Source organism: Syngnathus acus, chromosome 2, assembly GCF_901709675.1.
Source record: "Syngnathus acus chromosome 2, fSynAcu1.2, whole genome shotgun sequence".
NCBI classification, from domain to species: Eukaryota; Metazoa; Chordata; class Actinopteri; order Syngnathiformes; family Syngnathidae; genus Syngnathus; species Syngnathus acus.
The window spans coordinates 23,497,308-23,518,512 of NC_051088.1; the positions used below are offsets into that span (position 1 = coordinate 23,497,308).

A 21,205-nucleotide genomic window follows, 5' to 3' on the forward strand; every position below is an offset into this window, starting at 1 on the left:
TAAAATCTGGGGTGCGCATTATACATGGGTACAATTTTTTTTTTAAATTTTTTTTTAATTTAATTTTTTTTTTTTTTTTTTTTTTTTTTAAGAAAATCATGGTACTGGTACGAGTATTGATTTATGTATTGTTCTCTTCTTGTCATGTTGTGAAAGAATGTGGGTTGAATAAATACCGAAAGAACAATAGTGTGTTTGTACTGTGCTCTGGTCATTTCGTCAAAGAAGGGATAATAGTCCTCTTCTCTTCTTGACTGACAATGAATGTGATAGTTTAATACAATCAGCAAATAACAAAATGCGTATTACAGGTAATATTTTATTTCACAACACTTTGCCTTGTTCCTTTCGTCTCTGCTGTTCACTTCAAACACGCTCCATACGAACGCAATGCTCTCGTATCAGACGCTTGCTCGATCACCTGCTCGTTTGCTGTCACAATGTACCCTACACAAATCCGAAGCATTTGTTGCGGCTCCGAGTCACGACGAGGGGCAAGTTTTGGTTTCCAAGGGTGTTTTTATTCCTCTTCAACGTCTCTCCCATACAGAGCCGCCTTTTTCACGTCCGCACGTCACTTTCCTCTCTTTTCATCTGATCGCGGTGGTGCCTTTACGGGCAGTCGGAGAAATCAACGCCAAAAAAAAAAAATACATCCAGCCTAGTTAAGACCATACCAAAGACTATAAAAATGGGACCCATTGCCTCCCTGCGTGTGTGACGATCATTGGGACTTTAAAAAAAACAAAAAAAAACAAAAAAAAATTGGGTGCGTATTATACATGGGTACAGGCTTTTTTCCAGCATCAACATGCCATTGTTAGGGTGCGTATTATACATGGGGGCGTATTATACACGGAAAAAAACGGTAATTAGTGTGTCCCAAAAATTATTTTAAAATATTTGAGGCTTTTTTAGGTCCACACTGCTGCCACCGCTCACATCGACCCAAATGATACCAAAACCAAATCAAAAGAAGTCATCACCTTCATTTTGGAGCCTGATTGGCTCTCGGAGACGACGTCTGCCGTCCCATTGGCAGGTTGAGTGTCACCAAGTGCCGTTTCTTCAGCGTCGTTCCCGTTGACTCCCGGCGTGGTGTTGAGAAACTCCGGTGCTTGCTCGCGCGGCTCCCCGAGCGGGGCAGATTCTTCCGACGGCTCGTCAACATTCCGTAGCGTTTCCTCCCATCTCTGCGCCGGCACGTCATCCTCGCTCCGATCGGATTCCTCTTCTTCATCTTCCGCACCTTCGCTGTCAGTCTGATCAGATTCGTTGGCGAAATCCTAACAAAAGTTGGAGTAAAGAAAGGAGAGCAGTTGAGGAGCATCTGACCTTCGGTTGTGCTGGCAGGTCAGACGAGGGTGAAGCTACAACATGCAGGAAGGAGTTAAGACCACTAGGAGACTCAACTAATGTGAGCGGAACTCAAGAACCAACAGAGGAGCCGTTATCAACGCCTCTTCAGGAATTGATGGGAAATAACTAGAGGAAGGGATGGAGGTCACTTGAAGGTTGAAGGAAGAAAACGAGTCCCACCTGCTTTCTGAACGTGGCCAATCATCCTGCGGCAACAGCGGCATGTGATTCCAGATTGAATTTTTGCACTACTCAGCGGTATTTATAAAGTGAATGAAACAAAACCAAAATTCTCAAATTGACGTCTGAAATCATTTCATCGCCGTCAAGGTGCTGACCGGCATTCAAAATTTATATTCGGATTTATTTACTTCAGCGTATCATTTTTTTTCCTCTCGGCCAATCAGATTTCAGCTTCCGTGTGTTGTCATGCTAATGTAATCTGCCCACAGCCTTTTGATGCTATTTGTGCAATAAACAATAGTTTTATATATATATTAAACCAATTAGATTTCATATTGATTGATGTGCCCTGATTAGATCAAGCACGATTCATAATTACGCGTGAGTTTGACGTTTATTGTAGTTTGACCAATGTTGAGTTGTTTGAAGGCGACAAATTTGAAAAGAAACTTTGAATGCTTTTTCATTTTTCATTCTCAAATATGCAAATTGCCAATAATGCTCATCAGTATTATTGTTGACAATCTTTCTTAGCGGTGGTATTAAAAAGTGGATGAGGTCTGCTAATGAAAGAGCATTTATTTGAAAATGCAGGCTGGAAAAACAAAAAAGAAAACAACCATTTTAGGTGCGTGGAGTCCCAATCAAAGCAGAAGACGAATATTATGTTCTGCTTATTTCAGGTTGAGATACTGCGGCAGAACATCATCCCAGAAGTCTTCGGCCTCTCCGGCTGCCTGACCTTTGACTCCTGACCTCCGTTTTCGCTGACTTTTAGGGCTTATCTTTTTGACCTCTTCTTCTTCCTCTTCCTCATCCTCATCATCCTCTTCATCTTCATCCTCACTTTCTTGCTCCTCTTCTTCACTCTCATCTTCATCACTCTCCTCCTCCTCTTCTTCATTCTGCTCTTCCTCACTCTCTTCCTCTTCACTCTCATCCTCTTCCTCATCTTCGCTTTCTTCTTCATTTTCCTCCTCTTCCTCGGCCTCCTCCTCATCTTCTGTTTCACTTTCTGCTTCCTCGCTGCTTTCCGCCTCTTCCTCTTCACTTTCCTTCGAATCTTCCTCCTCACCCTCCTCTTCTTCTTCCTCACTTCTATCCTCCTCCTTTTCTTCTTCTTCTTCTTCTTCTTCACCTTCTGATTCTTGCCCTGACTCATCCTCCGCTTCTTCGGTTTCTTCTTCAACAGCCTTGTCATTGCTCTCTTTTTCCTCATCCTCCGTTTCTTCTTCTTCACCTTCTGATTCTTGCCCTGACTCATCCTCCGCTTCTTCTGTTTCTTCTTCAACAGCCTTCTCCTTGCTCTCTTTTCCTTCATCCTCTGTTCCTTTTCCAACTGACTCTTCTTCTTCTTCCTCCTCCTCCGCTTCTTCTTCAACAGCCTTCTCTTTGCTCTCTTTTCCTTCATCCTCTGTTCCTTTTCCAACTGACTCTTCTTCTTCCTCCTCCTCCTCCGCTTCTTCTGTTTCTTCTTCAACAGCCTTCTCTTTGCTCTCTTTTCCTTCATCCTCTGTTTCTTTTCCAGCTGTCTCTTCTTCTTCTTCCTTCTCCTCGTCCTCCTGAGCACTTTCACCTTCCTCCTCCTCATCTGGCTCGAGAGTGTCACTGTCGTCTTTTCCGGCGACTCGCTCAGAAGTCTGACTTGCCTCCTCCTCTTGCTCACTTGCACTTGTTACCTTCCCAACTCGGTCTTCCTCTTCCTCACTTGGACCTGCACTTGTCTCTCCGTCCTCCTCCTGCCCGACGGAGTCCTTCACGCTCGGTCTTCCTCGATTGGTGGAAGGACTGCTGCACGGATTGCTATCAGAAAATGTCACTCTGTCAGCGCTGACAAGATGGCCGCTGTCAGACGGCGACGGCAAAGTGAAGGCCGCCAGCTCCTGCAGCAACGGGGCAGCAGCTCCAGCCAGAAGATGCAAAGACGACGGCGCTTCTTCGGCGTCTCTGGACTCAGCCTCTTTTTTGTTTCGCTCATTTTTTGATGTTTTCGAATCTTTGGAGCTGATTTTCTTGGACTTTGCTTCCGCCTCAGGGCGCTGTCCTGGGCCCGCTTCACATGCGTCACTTAAACTGAAGCGTGAACCCTGTTTTGTGACTTGGATCGGTTTTCTGGTGCGTTGTTTTGAAATGGCTTTTTGTTCTGGTTTTTGTTTCTCTTGCTGACTCCTGGCCGTTGCTTTCTTGAACTCTCCCAAGCCCTCCCGAGGCTTCTCAGAAGCCGTCATACGGTTCTCCTTGTTCTCCTTGGTCATCTTTTGAGAGCGAGCGCTTGAGCTCCTCGAGCGCTTGCCGGGCGCCGCTTTGCGAGCGGCCGCGACCTGACGGTTATGTGATAAGGACGTCGAAGAGAACCCGGGCCGCTCCGAGAGCTTTCTATCTTTTAATGGCTCCTCTTTTAGACTCGTTATGGTCTTACCGTGTTTACCCTTCTTCTATCCCGGGAACCAGAGAGAAAGAGGATAGAAAAGAGGCATGCATTAGCGAGTGAGGAAACGCAGCACAGAACAATCATAAAACCTGAAGCTACGAGTCGGGAGCGAGTCGGCTGTTCTCGAGAAGCCGAAATAAAAGACAAAACCTCAGCAGAACGTACGATGGAGAAGATGTTTTGTACGCTTATAAAGTGTCATTAGAACACGTGCAAGTTACCTTCTGAAGCGGAGAGAGTGTGAGTGTTTTATCACCAGGATCCATTTTCATCACATGCGTCTGCCGGAAAGCACAAGGCAAGGCCATAAGCGGAAATACAAAAATTGTGTCCGCTTGGCGGCTCGGGCTTTGGTCCTCTCACCATGTTGAGGAAGTCTGTGGTTTCTCCCAAACCTTTCACACTGTCCGTGTCGCTCAGGCTCTCCACAATGTCGTCAGCCTGGCCTGCAGGCTCTTCTAATGATGCATATTTATTTATTTTTAGTTAGCAAGCCACAACTAGCAACATGCTGGAGGTGGACCAGAGATGAAAAGGTACGTCATGTAATCCCGCCGCATCTTTCATTATTAATATTGGGTGTCGGTGAAGAAGATGGAGTGAGGTAGATACCCTTGTTGCCATGTCGATGAGCGCTAGGGAGCACCTTTCTGTGGGCCAGTTCTGACGAAGGCAGGTTGCTGTGGCTGGAGGCAGGAGGCTGGAGGTGCTCTGATTTCACGTTGGCTGACGTTCCAGACAGGCCGCCAAACTGTTCCGGTGACTGCTCCTTTGGCGGTGCCGTTGAGAAATTCAGAACAAGCCCAAGAACTTACAGTACGTGTGTCCAACGCACCCTCTCCCTACGGCGGACACGGGCCGGGTTGGAGGTGTCGCCCGTGTCCCCCAGCAGCTCCACGTAGGGCTTCTCCAGGTAGTCCTCAGTCACGTCGTTGTCTTCCAGCAACACTGCGCCGCAACTCGGGTCTCGGGGTCGCGCCAGCACGACCATGTGACAACCGCCGCAAACCGCCTGCAAATTTGGGAGAGCTTTGCGATGGCAACACATGTGTGAAGGAGAGCACGTACTTCCTGGACGTGGCACTTGATGAAGCGTGGACACAGAGTTGGTTTGAACTGGTTGGTGAAGTTTTCTTCTCCTAGGCCCAGTTTGCCGTTTCTGCCGTCACCGAAGGTGTAAAGAAGACCGCTGTCTGAAAACAGAAGCAACCTTGAAAAACACAGAGAGGCTGGGATGGGAAGATTAATAATAAATAAATCAAAAAAAAAAAAATGCCAATAAAAATAAATTCATTTGATTCATAAAAAAGAAATGATTGCATATGTGTGTATGTGACAGAGCCAGTCTGTAAAAGTGAATTTTAAGTCAGCAATTTAACTCTAAAGGGACATTAATTAAAGAAAATGTTTTAAACACGGTCTTCCACTTAATATTGCATTATTTTTTCAAATAAAATATAAAGAAATCAAATAAAATATTGACTTTTTGGAAAATAATGATCAACATTTTTGCATTTTTTATGATGTCATTAACCAAAACCGATTTGTTTGTGTCTTTTCTGCAGTTTTTAAATGAGTGTCCTATTTTTCAATAAAAGGATGCAAATGAACACATTTTAAACTCCGATTCAACGATGACTCCACATAGTAATGGACGAATGATTTGATTATCATCATAATTAAATACAGCCCTAGTTTCAAATCTTTCAACGTCATTTCAAAGTTTTGGGTCCCATTTAATGAACACAAAGCTGTCAGTCACCTGTGATGACCGCTGAGTGGTTCTCGCCGCATGCCACTTGACGCACCCGACCTTTCTTAAAGTGCTCGATTTGGCGCGGCAGGCGCAATTCAAATATGAACGTCCCGTGGCCCAGTTGACCGAATTGACCCAAGCCAAAGGCATACACGCCATTCTCTGAAAAACAGCAAACAATATTTCGTGCTGGCAAAAAAGTCTACAAAACCCAAATCTTGGTTTTCTTTACCTGTAACAGCCACGGTGTGTCCGCCACCGCAGGCCACCTGAGTGACCGGCTCAGGCATGCTTTTTACGAGCTGGGGGACTCGATGACGAGACAGCTGATCTGTCCCCAGACCCAGTTTACCACTGTCGCGTTCCCCGAATGTATACAGAGCTCCGTCCGCTAGCAATCACAAAAATCCATTTCACGAGAACAGCAAAAAAAAAGTACACATGAACCAGATTTTGTGAAATAGCAAATAATGGGCACGACACTGCGTATAGAACATTTGAAGTTTGCATGTGCCAAATTAATAAATCAGGCAGCTCACCTGTCACATAAGCAGAGTGGTAGTATCCACAGGACACCCATGCAATGGGCTGCCCCGCACTGACCTCCTGTGGCAAGCACGCGTAGCTCTCCTTCCCCAGGCCCACTTGACCCTCCGAGTTGTCCCCCCACATGAACAGCTCACCGCTCTCTTGAGATGAAGAGATGGGGGGGGGGGGGAAAGAACAGCCATTCACAATTGTATGCTTCTTATCCAGGGGTCATTGCAGCTGTAGCTGCCATCAACAGCTGACGTGTCACCTCAAGTGTCTCACCAGTGAGCGCAGCTGACGTGTTTGAACCGGCAGCAAGCATTTTGATTGGCCCGTAGGAGTCGAAGAACTTCAGTCGCTGGAATGACGTCCGCTCATTGCAGTCGCCGAGGCCCAGTTGACCTTCGCTGTTGCCACCCGTGGCGTACACGTGCCCCTGAGCTAGAGAGGAAAGACAAACGTGGGAAAAGTGGCAAAAAAATGCTTGATGCGATCACGTGATGCTGACCCGTGCAGATGAGCGTATGGTTTCTTCCACAGGCCACGAGCTGTACGTTCTCTGACTTCAGAGCTGAACACAAAACAAAACACACGTGAAGTATCACATTGGCTCGGTATGCTCATCGCAAATGGATTAAAAGCAAACCTCTGACACAAGTGGGCTTCTTGACGGTCACTTTGGACCCCAGACCGAGCTGTCCCCAATTGTTGCTGCCAAACATGAAGAGTTTCCCATTTTCTGTCAAGACACACAACAATAATAATAAAAAAGAAATCAACTAAACAGAGAATACTGTATTGTAAAAGCCACGGCTGTTACTACGCACAGATGAACACTTACCTGTTATTAAGGCGGTATGTTCATCCCCACAAGCTATTTTTCGAGGAACATCATTTTTCAGCCAAAATTTACTGGGAATGTTGTCGGCAAATTTACTCTTCCCAAAAGTAAAAACTGCTCCCGTTTCTGCAAGACGATAACAGAGGGATTATTAGTAGCGGGTGTCAAATAAATGAAAGACTAAATGAGCTTCATTTTTTTTTTAGTTGTGACACATTGCATTCTATTGTATCTGAACATTAAATGAGCGAATTATTTGCCGCAAAAGGGTTCGTTTAAAGACATTTCTTTGAGACTTTAAGGTTGCTTTCAAACGGGAATTTACTCGCTGTATTTTACTATTTGGCCGCTCTATGTACAGCTGAGAGTGAAGCGAACACGCGTTATAAGAGTAAGAAGTTTTTTATTATTATTATTTACCAGGTATCTCGTCCACCTCCTCCCCTGCCATCTCTGCGGGACTCTAATCCGCTTTACTTGGCCTCTTGGGCGTGTTTACCCCCTTCTTGTTTGCGACCCGCTAACCCGGAAGTAAACACAACATTGCCTTGGCTACAAACACGTGATCCTTAAAGGGACAGTACACATTTTGAACGTCGTTGCCGCGCAAACGTCTGTGTGACGTCACGTTCACTTTAAATTTAGTTTGTGTGGACATAAAAGTTCGTTTTTACAAGCTAAGTGAGGATCGTTTGATTTAATCAACAATCGTGATTGGAAAAATGTATTTTCCATAGAGCAAATGTTGAACTTGTTGAACTGTAAAACGTGTTAAATGAATTGGATTTTTTCGCTCCCCTCTCACAGCTTTCATATCGACTTCATGTTTCTTGCTGAAATATCAAAACAGCAAATTGTCTTCACTTTTTAAAAAAAGTTGAAATACGGCAAGTATTTTATGCTTTAAAAAATTAAACATTTGAACAAACATTTTTACTACCCTCTGAAGGAAATCATTTCTTTTAAAAAGGCACTTTCTGTAGTACTTTGAGATTTTTTTTCTAAAATGTAAAGTGCATTATAAATATAATTTATTATTATTATTATTATTATCATAACTACAATGCGTTCCGTGACAAAAATGAGTTTGACACCACTGTAAGGTTTAAAAGGATTTATTGCCAAATATTAAAGTGTGTTGTTGAATAAGGACAGGAACAATGAACCAATTCATTTGACAAAGTCCTTGTGAGGTCTTAATTGCAGGTCACCCAGCAACGGACGTGTTGGTTCACCTGAGCTGTTGTTATGCAACCTTACAATTGGAGGAGTGCAGGATAAGCATGACATTGCATTTTACAGCGACTGGACAATTACTACGCCATACAGTGAAACACATTTAAATATAAAGCATCACAGAATACTAAACAGTGACACAGTTGTTTTTTCAATTAGTACTCTTCTCCCTCTTCCTCTTCTTCATCCCCGATGGTGTCCGTGCCCACCTCCTCGTAGTCCTTCTCCAGGGCCGCCATGTCTTCTCTGGCCTCGGAGAACTCGCCCTCCTCCATCCCCTCGCCGACGTACCAGTGCACAAAAGCCCTCTTGGCGTACATCAGGTCAAATTTGTGGTCCAGTCGGGCCCATGCCTCGGCGATGGCCGTGGTGTTGCTCAGCATGCACACGGCTCTCTGGACCTTGGCCAGGTCTCCCCCAGGAACTACAGTCGGGGGTTGGTAGTTGATACCCACCTTGAAGCCGGTGGGGCACCAGTCCACAAATTGGATGGTGCGCTTGGTTTTAATGGTGGCGATGGCGGAGTTGACATCTTTGGGCACCACGTCGCCGCGGTACAGCAGGCAGCACGCCATGTACTTGCCGTGGCGAGGGTCGCATTTCACCATCTGATTGGCTGGCTCGAAACAAGCGTTGGTGATCTCGGCGACAGACAGCTGCTCGTGGTACGCCTTCTCTGCCGAGATGACGGGGGCGTAGGTCGCCAGGGGGAAGTGGATGCGCGGGTAGGGCACCAGGTTGGTCTGAAACTCTGTCAGGTCAACATTCAGAGCGCCGTCGAAGCGCAGCGAGGCGGTGATGGAAGAGACAATCTGACCAATCAACCTGTTGAGGTTGGTGTAAGTGGGACGCTCAATGTCCAGGTTCCTCCGACAGATATCGTAGATGGCCTCGTTGTCCACCATGAAAGCGCAGTCCGAGTGCTCCAGGGTGGTGTGCGTGGTCAGAATGGAGTTGTACGGCTCCACCACAGCAGTCGACACCTGAGGAGCCGGATAGATGGCGAACTCCAGTTTGGACTTCTTGCCGTAGTCCACTGAGAGACGTTCCATCAGCAGAGAGGTGAAACCAGAACCAGTTCCTCCTCCAAAGGAGTGGAAGATCAGAAAACCTTGCAGTCCGGTGCATTGGTCCGCCTGCCAGGGTGAAGACAGTCATGAGGCAGAAAACACGATTAGATCCGATTATCCGATGAAGCTCACCAGTTTTCGAACCCTGTCCAGAACCAGGTCAATGATCTCCTTGCCAATGGTGTAGTGACCACGAGCGTAGTTGTTGGCTGCATCTTCCTTCCCTGTGATCAGCTGTTCAGGATGAAAGAGCTGACGATACGTTCCCGTACGCACTTCATCTACACAAGTAGGCAAGCATATTTTTTGCAGAATTTTAAAAGATGGAAGAGTCCGTTATATCGGCAAACTGCTCATTTCTCACCGATGACCGTGGGCTCCAGGTCCACAAAGACTGCCCTGGGAACGTGTTTGCCAGCGCCGGTCTCGCTGAAGAACGTATTGAAGGAGTCATCTCCACCTCCGATGGTCTTGTCACTGGGCATCTGCCCATCCGGCTGAATGCCGTGCTCCAGACAATACAGCTCCCAGCATGCATTGCCAATCTGGGTACCAGCCTGGCCAACGTGGACGGAGATACATTCACGCTGCAAAAAGAATGTCAAAAAAGGTCAAGGTCATTTTTTCCACGGAACGCAATTTAAGAATATCGAATCGGGAACGTTTGTGTCGACCTCACCATGACTCCTGAAGAGATCTTGTTCACCTTAGACGAGAGCTCGGGGATATTGTTGCGAGCAAAAGCGGGACGCTGTTTTATAGTCCGCTATCGCCTGGCAACAAGCAGCCATGTTGTGGCAACCGAAGGGAGCTGCGGAAGCAAACACGATTGGAGGAGGAGACCAGAAAAGCTCACACAATTCTGACCTCTTGACAATGGTTGTTGTTAGTAACCAGCAACGAGCCGTGCGGTGAAATGCGACACGGAACTGCTGCCACGTCTTCTTAGGTTTCACATCTTGTGCGCACCTGCCTTAGTATTCAAGTAGTGGTTCAAATACTTGTCCAAGAAGCGATTCAAAGATTTAAGATAGAAGTGCCAACTGAAGCCAAAGAAAAAAACAAATTTAGACTTGTAAGAATGTTTTTTACTCTCACAATATCCATTGTGATAACTACCACATAAAAATAAAACCAAAACTTTCCCTCTTTGATTCACATTCATACAGTAGTGATCTTATGTCAATATGTTTTTTTTGTTTTGTTATTTCAAACAGTTGTTTTAGTCAGACAAATTTTAACCGACTCTCCATGTTTCGGCTACTTCCTGTAGCCCACCTGTGTCAAACTTAAGGCCCGGGGGCCTGATGTGGCCCGCCACATCATTTTATGTGGCCCGCAAAGACAAAATGTGCATCAAATTGTCTTCACCTCTAAAACTCATCTTTTTAAAATGTTTGAACAGTTTATTAGTCTGATTTGAAAATGAGTTGTTTGTCAGTTTGTTTTGTAGCTTACACTATTATATCATATGAGGAGTTCATTCATTCATTTAGCCCAAATATGTAAAGTAAGTAAAAACATTTCCCTGTCAGACTAAAAGACCCGTTTAGAATAGTAAATTAAAAAATCCAGTATGAACCTTTACAAACAATCAGAAAAATGTTGTTGTTAAAGCGCAAGCTAGCATTGGCTAGCTGTGTTTTGTCAGATTACAAAGATTTTTGATCCTCATGTTGCTAGTGGCTTTTAGGCCGTTACAAGACAACCACTCAAGATCTCAATCGATCAAGATCTCAACTGTGGTTGACTTTACCGCTCTCAGATTACAATTGAGAAAAACAGGGTTGAATTTCACAAAGTTCCATCGGACTTGATGAGAGCGCCACTTCCATATTGGGTGACACAGTTTAACACTCGCTGTTATTGGCACCTCAAAGTCCCAAAGTAAACAGATCACGTGCACCGGAAGTAGAAGATGTTTGCTTTAGTGCCAATTGGGATATTTGACTTGACTCGTGCCTTCCAAGGTCGCCTAGTAACAGGCGCCATTTGGCTACCCTGGTTACTTTTTGTTGATTTACACAGCGCAGGGATGAGGAACCCTGGTCCCACAAGACCCGGACCTTTCTGGTTCAAATAATCAGCTCACCTGATTTGAATCAGGGAGACTTGGAAGGAAATCCGACATATTCAACTTTATTTTGTTTTGTGTTACTCGACACCCCTTTAGTCAATTTTCCGTACCATTTGTAATAATCACTCGACACGACGGGACAGGCTTCATCAATCTTTAATGATAATCGGACTAATGGAGGTTTTCCACCTGACTGAACATTGGCCAAAAACGTATGTGTCCTTCAAAAACGAAAAGAGAATACATGAAAGCGACAATACTGACATCAAACCAAAGAGGAAATATCAAAAGTTGGAGATTTTCTTTTTTCTATTATTCAGTGAAATCCACAAGTGGCCTCCGTACGAGCTTTAATTTTTATGCGACGTTCACGGACACACTCAATGACTTGCCGTCTTGTTACCAATATTTATGTTTGAATTCAACACAAATGATGATAAAATACAAAGAATAGGAACTTCCGTGTTTCAAGACTTTCATATCAGATGCGTTCAGTTGGCTTTAATCTTGAATGAGTTCTTCTGACCCCATTTTCAGACTCACAAATTTTCATAATTGATGTTTTTAATTCCAAATAGTGAGCAAAGGAGGAAGGGGGCTTGAATTTCAAAGCTTCTGCGTGAAATTCTCAGGGAAGACACCTTTGGTTGAAATATCTTGGTTTTGAATCCAGAGCGATTCCTGCACGCCCATGAGCCAGCCGTCGTCCTACGAACATCAACAAATATTAGAACCGCCACGCTCGGATGTCCCGCAAGTCAATCCGGAGTGACATCACTGACTTGCTCGTCCGGGTTGTCGAAAGCTACAACCAGCACGATGTCTCCCACGTTGAGCTCCAGCTCGTCCCCGTCAGTGGCAGCATATTCGTGGATGGCTTTGACCTGGAGCGAGATGTTTGAGTCAGCAGAAAAAAGTCACGTGATCAATGTGACGGCTCACCTTGTACAGGAAGTCAGGAGGGAGCTTGTAGTCTGAGCTGTTGGATTCACAAACCTGACAGGAAAGGAAAAGTCATGTGTGCAGGAAAAAAAAATAGAAAAATTAAATTGAAAAATATTGCTTGAGCCATATTGGTACCAAGGGATTATGATTTGAAGCTTGGTGATGACAAGATGGCGTCAAAACACTGCTTTTGTCGACATAAAACTCCATTTACTTCAACATAGTTCCTCAGCAACAAGATGGTGGCTAAGCACTACTTTTGTCCAAATGACACTTCTCAATTCATTTCACCAAGATGACACAAAATGGTGCAAAGGCAATATTTTTTTTCACGTTGAAGATGAAGCTGGGAATGCCCGACAGTAAATATGTATGGGGCCATTAAATGTGACTTTGGATCCTTGAGTTCCAGGCTGTGTTTTATCCTGAAGCCCAACGTGAAGTGACCCCGTCTCATGAGGTCCTACCTGTACTTGTTCATCATGGACCCAGCCCCCCTGACCTACGGCGGCGCCATCATAGGACCAAGCGGGCTCAGCGTACAACTCGGCCCCCCGGAGGGGCTGCGTGTCACACTGGGAGCCTCCGTCATTAAAGTCCCATCCACCCTCAACCTGCTCTTGGGGTTCCGCTTCGTCCTTGACAACAGCCTGTTCATGCTACGGGGTCAAAGGTCGTGGAAGGTTCGGAAGCAAGAACCGGAAGGATGTTTAGTGAGCAGAGTTGTGATGAGCGTCAACACATGCGGGAGAGGAGAAAGCAACTTTGAGTGAGAAGCTTAAGTGCCTTTAAAGTCCAAAAGAAGGGAGACCGTTCTTACCCACGTGTCCCAAGATGGCGCCTTCAAGCAGCAGTAAAGACAAATGCATGCATGATCTTAATGAGGCGGTTCGATGACATCACGCTTGCAGACGCTAACAAAATATAAACTCGTCATCACTGTCCTTAAATACAATGTCTATAATATCGTACTTTACTTGAGTATTTATTTATCGTGTTACTTTTGTTCCGCTCTGATGTCAAAATAGTTTATTCAACATGCAACAAATGATGATAATAATAATAATAATAATAATAATAATAATAATAAATAATAATAATGTAAACAAAATTAAAAAATAATCTGATTCTATAAATACAATTATACTACTTTAAAACAACGCCTGTAGCACCTCTCCTGTCTTTTTGGCACCTGCTATTCCATCAGTGGCCTGTAGGTGGTCTCAAAACGTGTGCATTTGCAGTCAGATTCCCTAGAGGTGAAGCAAGGGGGGTGGCCGCAAGGGCAGTGGCCCCTTCTGAAATATGCTCAGACCGCCCCTGGCCAAATACTTAACTTTTGGGGATTTTCTGACTTTTCTGGGAATTATTTCTAAGATTTTTACTCATCCCCTGTAGAGAGCATATAATAAATCTTTATCAGCGTTTTCTGAAGAATTTCTGGTGTTTGTAAAATATTATTTTTGTTTTGTGGAGACATCCTCGGCCCCCTTAAGGAAGCATCCTAGCTTTGCCAGTGCAAAAGAGTTTGCAAAGAAGAGCTCATTTCACATTGGCACAGTTTTATTCCTTCATGTTCCACAGTAACCTAAACCTACCTGGAGAACTGGACATGTGACGGGCTGTATAACATCCCAATCCAGCAGGTTGACCCATGCGGAGGGCTCACACTGCTTTACACACACGCATGGGCACATACGGGGGCGCACACAAGGGTTAGGGTGGGATACTAAACATCTGGCACACTACGTGGGTTCCGTCCAAGCGTCTGACCTGTGTTGTTGTGGACTCTGTGTTAATGTCGGACGTGTTGACGTCAAGCGGCTCATCATGCTGCTGAGGCCGGCTGGGCGGCGGGCTGGGCCTCTTCCAAACACGCGCACATGCAGAAGTACAAACATCAGCACACATGTTTGACTGGTACGTCAAAACAATTTTCAAAATGCTGTTAATTCATTACAGCATTTTTTGTGGTAGGTTTTAAAGCAACATTAAAAAAAAAAGTTGGGGTTGTCATTAGTCAAAGCAAAAGAAACCATGGGATGCTGCACCATGAGGTCCAAGTCTAATGAGGGATTTTTTTTTTTTTGTTACCGTCGGTGGCGAGCTGGCTCCCTCGTTGTGGTTGGCTTCCTCGCTGCAAGACACAAAAACGAGAGGAGACCAGTTACACAAAGGTATAACACGTACACTACCGTTCAAAGGTTTGGGGTCACAAAATTGTTTGGGTGACCCCAAACTTTTGAACGGTAATGTATATATTTATTTAGATACTAATTATTTATAGATTATATATATAATCTTCTGTGTAAAAAATCTTATAATATATATGTATACTTATATTCATAGATTTTTTATAATCTTATACAAATATAAGATATAATTTATAATATTTAATTCATAATATTTTATTATAATAATATTTACACTACCGTTCAAAGGTTTGGGGTCACCCAAACAATTTTGTGACCCCAAACTTTTGAACGGTAGTGTACCTGCAAAATGACATCACACAAATGAGCACAACCACATCATTAAAGAAAAGAAAAAAAAAAAAACTTCTTGGGTAGCTGCAGTCATTTTTTGCAGAGGATAAAGAATATATGCGTATTTTCTGTGTTCAAATACCATTTATTTGCATTGTGCAAGCACACTTTCATACAAGACAAAGTTAATTCCAAGCGTAATTCTTTGTGTTTCATGCTTAGTTCAGCAGTTATGAGTGTCATTCCCAAACACCAATGAAAATGGGGTCAGGCCATGCAGCAAGTTACCTCTTTGCCTGGTCGCCTGCCTTGGCAGCTGCACCATCATTTCTACAGTAAGGCGTGAGGGACATTACTCTCCGATTCGACATGTTAGCGTGATGGCCTCTAAAGTCGGATGGACTTACTTGAGCTGCCTCTGCTCTTCAAGTTTGGTCATGATGTCATTCAGGTTTTGACTCAGCTGAGGGAGAGCAAGGAAGAAGGATCATGAAGAGGTTGTGATCAACTCATGGACGGACGGGAAAGTTGGAAACTCACCTTGCTCATCTCTTTGTGGAACTTTTCTTGATGATTCGCCAGATTCTGGAATGTGTTAACATAGACGCCAACACGGCTAACACACACGCAAACAAACACAAAGACAAAGTAGTGATTAACTTACAAATTCAACTCTTCAGTCAAGACACGTTTGGATGCGGCGGTCCGGTTTCACCTGTCCCACAGCACTGGAAGCTGGTCTTGTAATTCCACGTTGAGCTCTTCGAAAATCTTTTGCGAGCGACCTAGCTCTTCCTCGGCCTACATGCACACACAAACAATGATCCACGGCTCAAACTCATTTTGATCCAGTGATGCACACAACGCTCCATGCATATAATAATAATAATAATAATAATAATAATAATGCACACAACGCTCCATGCATATAATAATAATAATAATAATAATAATAATAATAATAATAATAAATGCACACAACGCTCCATGCATATAATAATAATAATAATAATAATAATAATAATATGTTAGACATAAAAATGCCCCACCAGAATGGAGCCACTTCAGGCACTTGCACATCAACTCGCAGGCAGTGACATGATGAATTTAGTTTGAATTTAGGGTCCTTCATCACCTGGTTGTAGGAAAGGTTAGTCTGAGCCACCTGGTGTGCTGAGATCAAACCCTGAGCCCAGCTTGGTGCCGCCATCTCCAACAGGGCCGCAGGCTGGCCATGCAACGCACACCATGCGGGTAAAGAGGAGCAAGACGGATGGGGGGGTGAAGGGAGGGAGGGGTCGAGGGTCAAGAGGAGCGGAAGTGAGTAGGGTGACGACGAGCAGCAAAAGTGAAGGACGAAAACCAGCAAAAAGTCAATCTTTCCAAACAACTGCAATCATGTTAGTGAGCTATTTGATAACACTAAACAAGTAACAAAGCAACATTTCACAAGCAGCTAACAACGGCACATAAAACGATTGAGAAATGAGTTGAGCTAAGATTTTAGCAAGTTATCCCTCAAAGACAAAAAATCTGAGGAAGCTTCTGGAGGTCATCCCAGCTGGATGTATTTGTAGACAAAAACCTTTCAGTAAAACCACGACATGCTAACGTAGTTACCTTAGCGATTTTGGCCTCATCCTTTTTCTTGCCTTTCTGTAAGGACGCAAAGTGGTGCCTAGCGCTGTCAAAGTCCACCATCTTGCGGTCTCGCTTTGCAATGCGAGCCTGAAGGGGGCGCAGGTGAGTGAGCCAGTCCGTTATAAAGTGAAGTCACCACTTGCTCATTTACAATCCAGGATTATTATTTTCAGTACTGTACAGTATTTATATTAACAGAAAAAGTTGTAATATTGTCACATTTAGACTTTTAAATACCTTGATATCAGGGAACTGAGCCAGGTATGAATCAACGGAGAGCATCGAGTTGTCTGTGATGTTCTGATGAAAGTCCAACCACAGAGTGTCTGTGTCCTACAAAACACACACAAGACATTATACACAGCATAGAAGTTTTGATATTCTCCTTTAAACTTCTACAAACGAGTGTCTTTGTTTCCTGGGGGTTTATTCGGATCGAAATTCTGGTTACTACATTCTGAACCCATCTATGTTTTACCTCCAAGTTATTGTCCATCTCCTTCTCTATCATCTCCTTCAGCAGGAAGGATACGAGCATGCGGTTAAAGCAAAGAAAGTGACATCAGAGTGAAATAAAAGTGAGAAAAAGGCGGGGAAGTTTAAGATTGGCTTAGGAGGGCGGCTCAGGTCAAAGGCCAGGATTCTCACCTCCACCATGGCGTCCATCTCCTCTTTGCCGAACCACTCGGGGTCGTACGTGTCGGCCAGGCAGTCCTGCAGCCTTCGCGACGCCTCGTGCAAAGCTGAAAAATGTCAGAGAACAGGTGGCAGACTAATGAACTAAAGTGTGTTGTTCTTTCACTTATCATAAGCTTGTTTAGGGCTAATATGATAGCAGAGCTAACATGTGTTAGCTAACTTCGCTATTACCCAACATTAGTTGCAAATCTTTATTCAATCAACACCTCTTACTTTTTTTTTTAACAAAACAAACTATCAATACACCTTCACTTAAAAAACAAAAGCTTGAAAATTCTTGTTTAGGGCTGACATGACAGCCAGGCTAACATGTGCTAGCTAACTTTACTATTGCCCAACATTAGATCTTTATTCAGCCAACGCCATGTACTTTTTTTTTTTTAAACAAAACAAACAATCAATACACTTAAAAAACATATCAGGAGTTTTGGGTGAGGAATTAGCATTTGAACATGACTAAAAAATTTTAAAATTCTGACTGTCTGCTGTATGCACACTTGCTCCATTTTTGCTCCTCTTATTTATTATGTTATTTTTTTATTTATTATTTATTCATCACTCTTATTTATTCATTGTTTGTGCCTTCTTGTTTTTACTTTTTGTGTTGTTTACTTGTATGTATATTGTGTACTATGTCTTGTCACCGTGGGATAGTGGGAACGTAATTTCGATCTCTTTGTATGTCTTGACGTGAAGAAATTGACAATAAAGCAGACTTTGACTTTGACTTTTGACTTTGAAAAGCTCCAAAAGTGGATTGATGGCTCCTTTATAGCAAACACCAGCTACTTTAAAAGTCTTACTCAAGTGATATTCCACTTTTATTTCTACCATTGTTGTTTTCTGTTCAGATACTTTTACCCAAGTATGATATTCCGATACAACCGGTCCTGTCCAATAATCAAGAGATAGTCTGGCTTACTCTTCACTGCGGTCATGTATGCTTTCAGATCCTTCTGCAGCTTGGTGCCTTCTCCCTGAAAGTGAGAAAGGTCAAAGAGCGACAGAGAAGTGTAACACAAATATGCTATGTATGTTGTTGTGAATGAAAACGTGCGGGTAAGGACCATCTGCTTGTTGAAGTTGGCCACCATTTCCTCAAACACGACATCTCTAGTCTCATCCGCTTTGCCGAGTTTCTGTAAAACCTGAAAAGCACAGCGGCGGAGACAGATTGTTTTAGAATTTGCATTCAGATCAGTTATAGATTTATTCTCTATGTAGGGGTGGCCAGAGCTTGACCGCTGGCCACCACGTAGCGCCGCCCCTGCCTCAGAGCTGCGAGGTAGGCACACAAACCCATATTTGGTTGCTATCAGCTAACTTTGCAATTTTTTTTCGTTAACCGGGCCACAAGGTTAATGAAAATGTTTTGATAGCATAAATACCTGTTTCAGTACATGTCAATTTTTACTTTTGCACTAAGGTATTTTTTTACTGAAGATTTTTTTCATCTACATATGTAACCGAATTGAATTGGTCTTTATCCCACCAGTATTTGTCGTTCTACTTGAAAACAGATTGCAAATCCTTCTGCCACCTCTTGTTGTGCCATACACATGATGCCTTTTTAAAAATCACCTTTGACCTTAAGATAAAGCCAGATGTGGCTGTGTCCACAGTCCCAGCAAGCCTGTCAGGGACTTCCCCACAGCCGGCTCATATTTCATCCTCTCACGCCACCGTGGGGATTGACATTGGTACCGCATATCCAATCCATTTTTTTTCTCTGGTGCTTATCCTTACTCGGTGCGCCCTGAACTGGTCGCCATCTTAAAAAAAAAGTTTGTGGTTTTGAGAAATTTCTAAAAATGTACTTTGACCTTGACAGGGAAATTTCATTATACCTTTTCAGCTTTTCCTAACAAGGCGCTGAACACCAACATTTTTAGGAGGTGTTTGATTCATAAATGGGTCAATTAATGTCCTGGTTGTTTTCGAATTGCTATTCAATCGTCTTTTTATATTCAGTGAGACCAAAACAGCAGCTAACACCAGTCGGAATCCTCAAACAGGAAGTGGCCATTGTGTTATTGGCAGGTCACACCAGAAATAAAGCCAGACTGTATGAGTCACAGAAAGACATACAAGTGCAAATGTATGCCCTTGGAAATGTAAAAGAATAATAAAAATAATAATTTAATAATTGTGCTTCAACCAGAAATTTCACCCAAAAGTCCAATCCGCCAAACATTTTGTCTGAAGCTCAGAAGCAACTAGACAAAGAACTGTTTACACTGCAGATCATCCCTAAGGACAAGTTCGAGTTTTCCAGTGAAGCTAACAAGCAAATGTTGTAAATGTGTGTGTAAGCCGGAGTTTCCGAAGAAAGCCCACACAAGTGCGGAGAGAACATGCAAACTCCACACATGCAGGAAGGTTGGCGTTGGGAATCAAGCCACCATGCTCGCTCATTCTCGAAAACTAATCATCAGGAGCTCCTGTATGTGCGGGTTCAATGCCTCACGCATGACCGCAATGTGCCCGTGTTCAATTTCACAAGCCAAAAATACACACAGACACTTTGTGGTTATAAGAGAAATGGGGAAGCAGGATTGCTATTCATAGTTGTGCATCTCCCCTCTCGGCCCCCTCTCTGGCACGGAGGCATATTGGGACTCCAGAGGGACAGGTGTGCACGCCAAGCAGGGTGTTAGATTCACGTGACTCATCTTGGAGAGGTTGAAAACCGACAGGCCAAAGACTTCATGTTTTTTCTTTTGGCGAACGCGCAGCCAGGCCGATGAGCAATGAGGGCTTTTGTGTCTGCAAGGCAATGCCAGGCAACAGACAGCTGCAGTCCAAGCCCCCCCCCGACCCACCTACCCAAAACGACAGCCGGCCGCCAACACGGACAAGTTTTTGACCTTCCTCATCACTACCCTAAAAAGCTGATTCTCTCATCTTACTAAACATGATTTTTTTTTTTCCACTTAACACTGTCTTTGTTTAGGAGTTGAAACGAGTCAAGTCATACTTATCATTTTATATTGTAAAGCCAAGCCACTTTATCTATCTATCTATCTCTGGTTGTCTAGCTAGCTAGTTAGCTACCATCTACTGCTTTGATTTATACATTTGAAGGTTTAAGGCATTTTAAGGGTACTGCCCCATCTTCAACGTTTCTCATTTTCCACAGATTTTTTTTTTCTTAAATTGTGGTTAATATTTGTCAGCTATGAGCATGTGAAGCCCTCTGAAATTTTTCTGAGCTGAAGGGTTATCTAAATAAATTGAATTTTTCCTTGTTTCCTCACTCATCTACTGAGTGTTAAGTCGTAGCATGTGTCTCCCTCTACTGGACAGAAGCAACACTGCAGCGCTTTGAGGGTCTTTTTTTTTCCATAAAGGGTTACAAGGAATAAGATTAAAGTGCACAAATGCACACAAACGCGTTTTTAAAATAGCCAATGAGTAGACTGATTTGATGCACGTGATTAACCTGACTAATTTAAATGGAATATTTGAAATTAGGCCAGGGGGAGGTGTCATGGCAAATGAGTGAAAGCTTATTGTTTTTTTGTCATACCTTCTCTTGCGCTCTGCTCAACCTCTTCTGGACCGTGCTAGCCAGTTTCCCAGCGGTGACCCCCTTCCCACTGTTCCCAGTCTCGGCCATGACTCTCTGCGTTCTGGGCTGAGGCGGTACCAAGTCAGTACCGAGCAACAAGTGTCTCCCGTAGATACAAAGTGTGCGTAAAAGCAACCGGACGCCAATTTAGCTCGTTGCGCGTAACTTTAATCCCGTTGGATCTTCTTAAAGGAGCAGCGCGTTACTTAATCCGGATTTTGTGCAAATCCACTAGAACAGTGGAGATAAAGTAGTCGTGGAACCGAACAGAGCGTTTCTGCTCTGCTAATTCATGAAGACTTGCACTCTAAATGTGGACCTATTGGGTTTCCTCCTCATCTTGCTCTTAAAGGCGTAGCACTGTTGGTATTATTAGGCG

At 43.8% G+C, this 21,205-nt stretch overlaps 3 protein-coding genes across 5 annotated transcripts; all 3 read right to left on the reverse strand.

Annotated features, from left to right (window-relative positions):
• Window positions 1-2,106: 2,106 nt before the first annotated feature.
• On the reverse strand, window positions 2,107-7,623 carry rpgrb (retinitis pigmentosa GTPase regulator b). The gene is made up of 14 exons (XM_037276446.1): window positions 7,522-7,623; window positions 7,102-7,227; window positions 6,907-6,999; window positions 6,769-6,831; window positions 6,543-6,701; window positions 6,269-6,418; window positions 5,962-6,120; window positions 5,736-5,891; window positions 5,042-5,166; window positions 4,809-4,985; window positions 4,586-4,742; window positions 4,337-4,431; window positions 4,195-4,254; window positions 2,107-3,977 (listed from the first exon to the last, which is right to left on the reverse strand). Exons 1-14 carry the CDS (start codon window positions 7,550-7,552, stop codon window positions 2,217-2,219), a joined length of 3,312 nt encoding a protein of 1,103 aa, XP_037132341.1. The 5' UTR covers window positions 7,553-7,623; the 3' UTR covers window positions 2,107-2,216.
• A 577-nt stretch (window positions 7,624-8,200) lies between these two features.
• Window positions 8,201-10,204, reverse strand: LOC119137237 (tubulin alpha-1A chain-like). Its single transcript, XM_037276400.1, has 5 exons — window positions 10,087-10,204; window positions 9,772-9,994; window positions 9,540-9,688; window positions 8,479-9,473; window positions 8,201-8,447 (listed from the first exon to the last, which is right to left on the reverse strand). Exons 1-4 carry the CDS (start codon window positions 10,087-10,089, stop codon window positions 8,493-8,495), a joined length of 1,356 nt encoding a protein of 451 aa, XP_037132295.1. The 5' UTR covers window positions 10,090-10,204; the 3' UTR covers window positions 8,201-8,447; window positions 8,479-8,492.
• Window positions 10,205-11,624: 1,420 nt separating this feature from the next.
• Window positions 11,625-21,158, reverse strand: bin1b (bridging integrator 1b). Of its 3 annotated transcripts, XM_037276370.1 has the most exons (18): window positions 20,785-21,158; window positions 18,323-18,403; window positions 18,178-18,232; window positions 17,205-17,299; window positions 16,794-16,889; window positions 16,536-16,643; window positions 15,631-15,716; window positions 15,456-15,531; window positions 15,323-15,378; window positions 15,204-15,245; window positions 14,524-14,566; window positions 14,203-14,295; window positions 14,028-14,099; window positions 13,250-13,270; window positions 12,897-13,088; window positions 12,427-12,480; window positions 12,267-12,368; window positions 11,625-12,192 (listed from the first exon to the last, which is right to left on the reverse strand). In XM_037276370.1, the coding sequence occupies exons 1-18, from the start codon at window positions 20,872-20,874 to the stop codon at window positions 12,091-12,093; spliced, it is 1,464 nt and encodes a 487-aa protein (XP_037132265.1). In that variant the 5' UTR covers window positions 20,875-21,158; the 3' UTR covers window positions 11,625-12,090. The 3 variants fall into 3 exon arrangements, with proteins under 3 accessions (XP_037132265.1, XP_037132272.1, XP_037132283.1); XM_037276377.1 differs by lacking the exon at window positions 14,028-14,099 and having other exon boundaries at window positions 20,785-21,157; XM_037276388.1 differs by lacking the exons at window positions 12,897-13,088; window positions 13,250-13,270; window positions 14,028-14,099; window positions 14,203-14,295 and having other exon boundaries at window positions 20,785-21,154.
• Window positions 21,159-21,205: the final 47 nt, after the last annotated feature.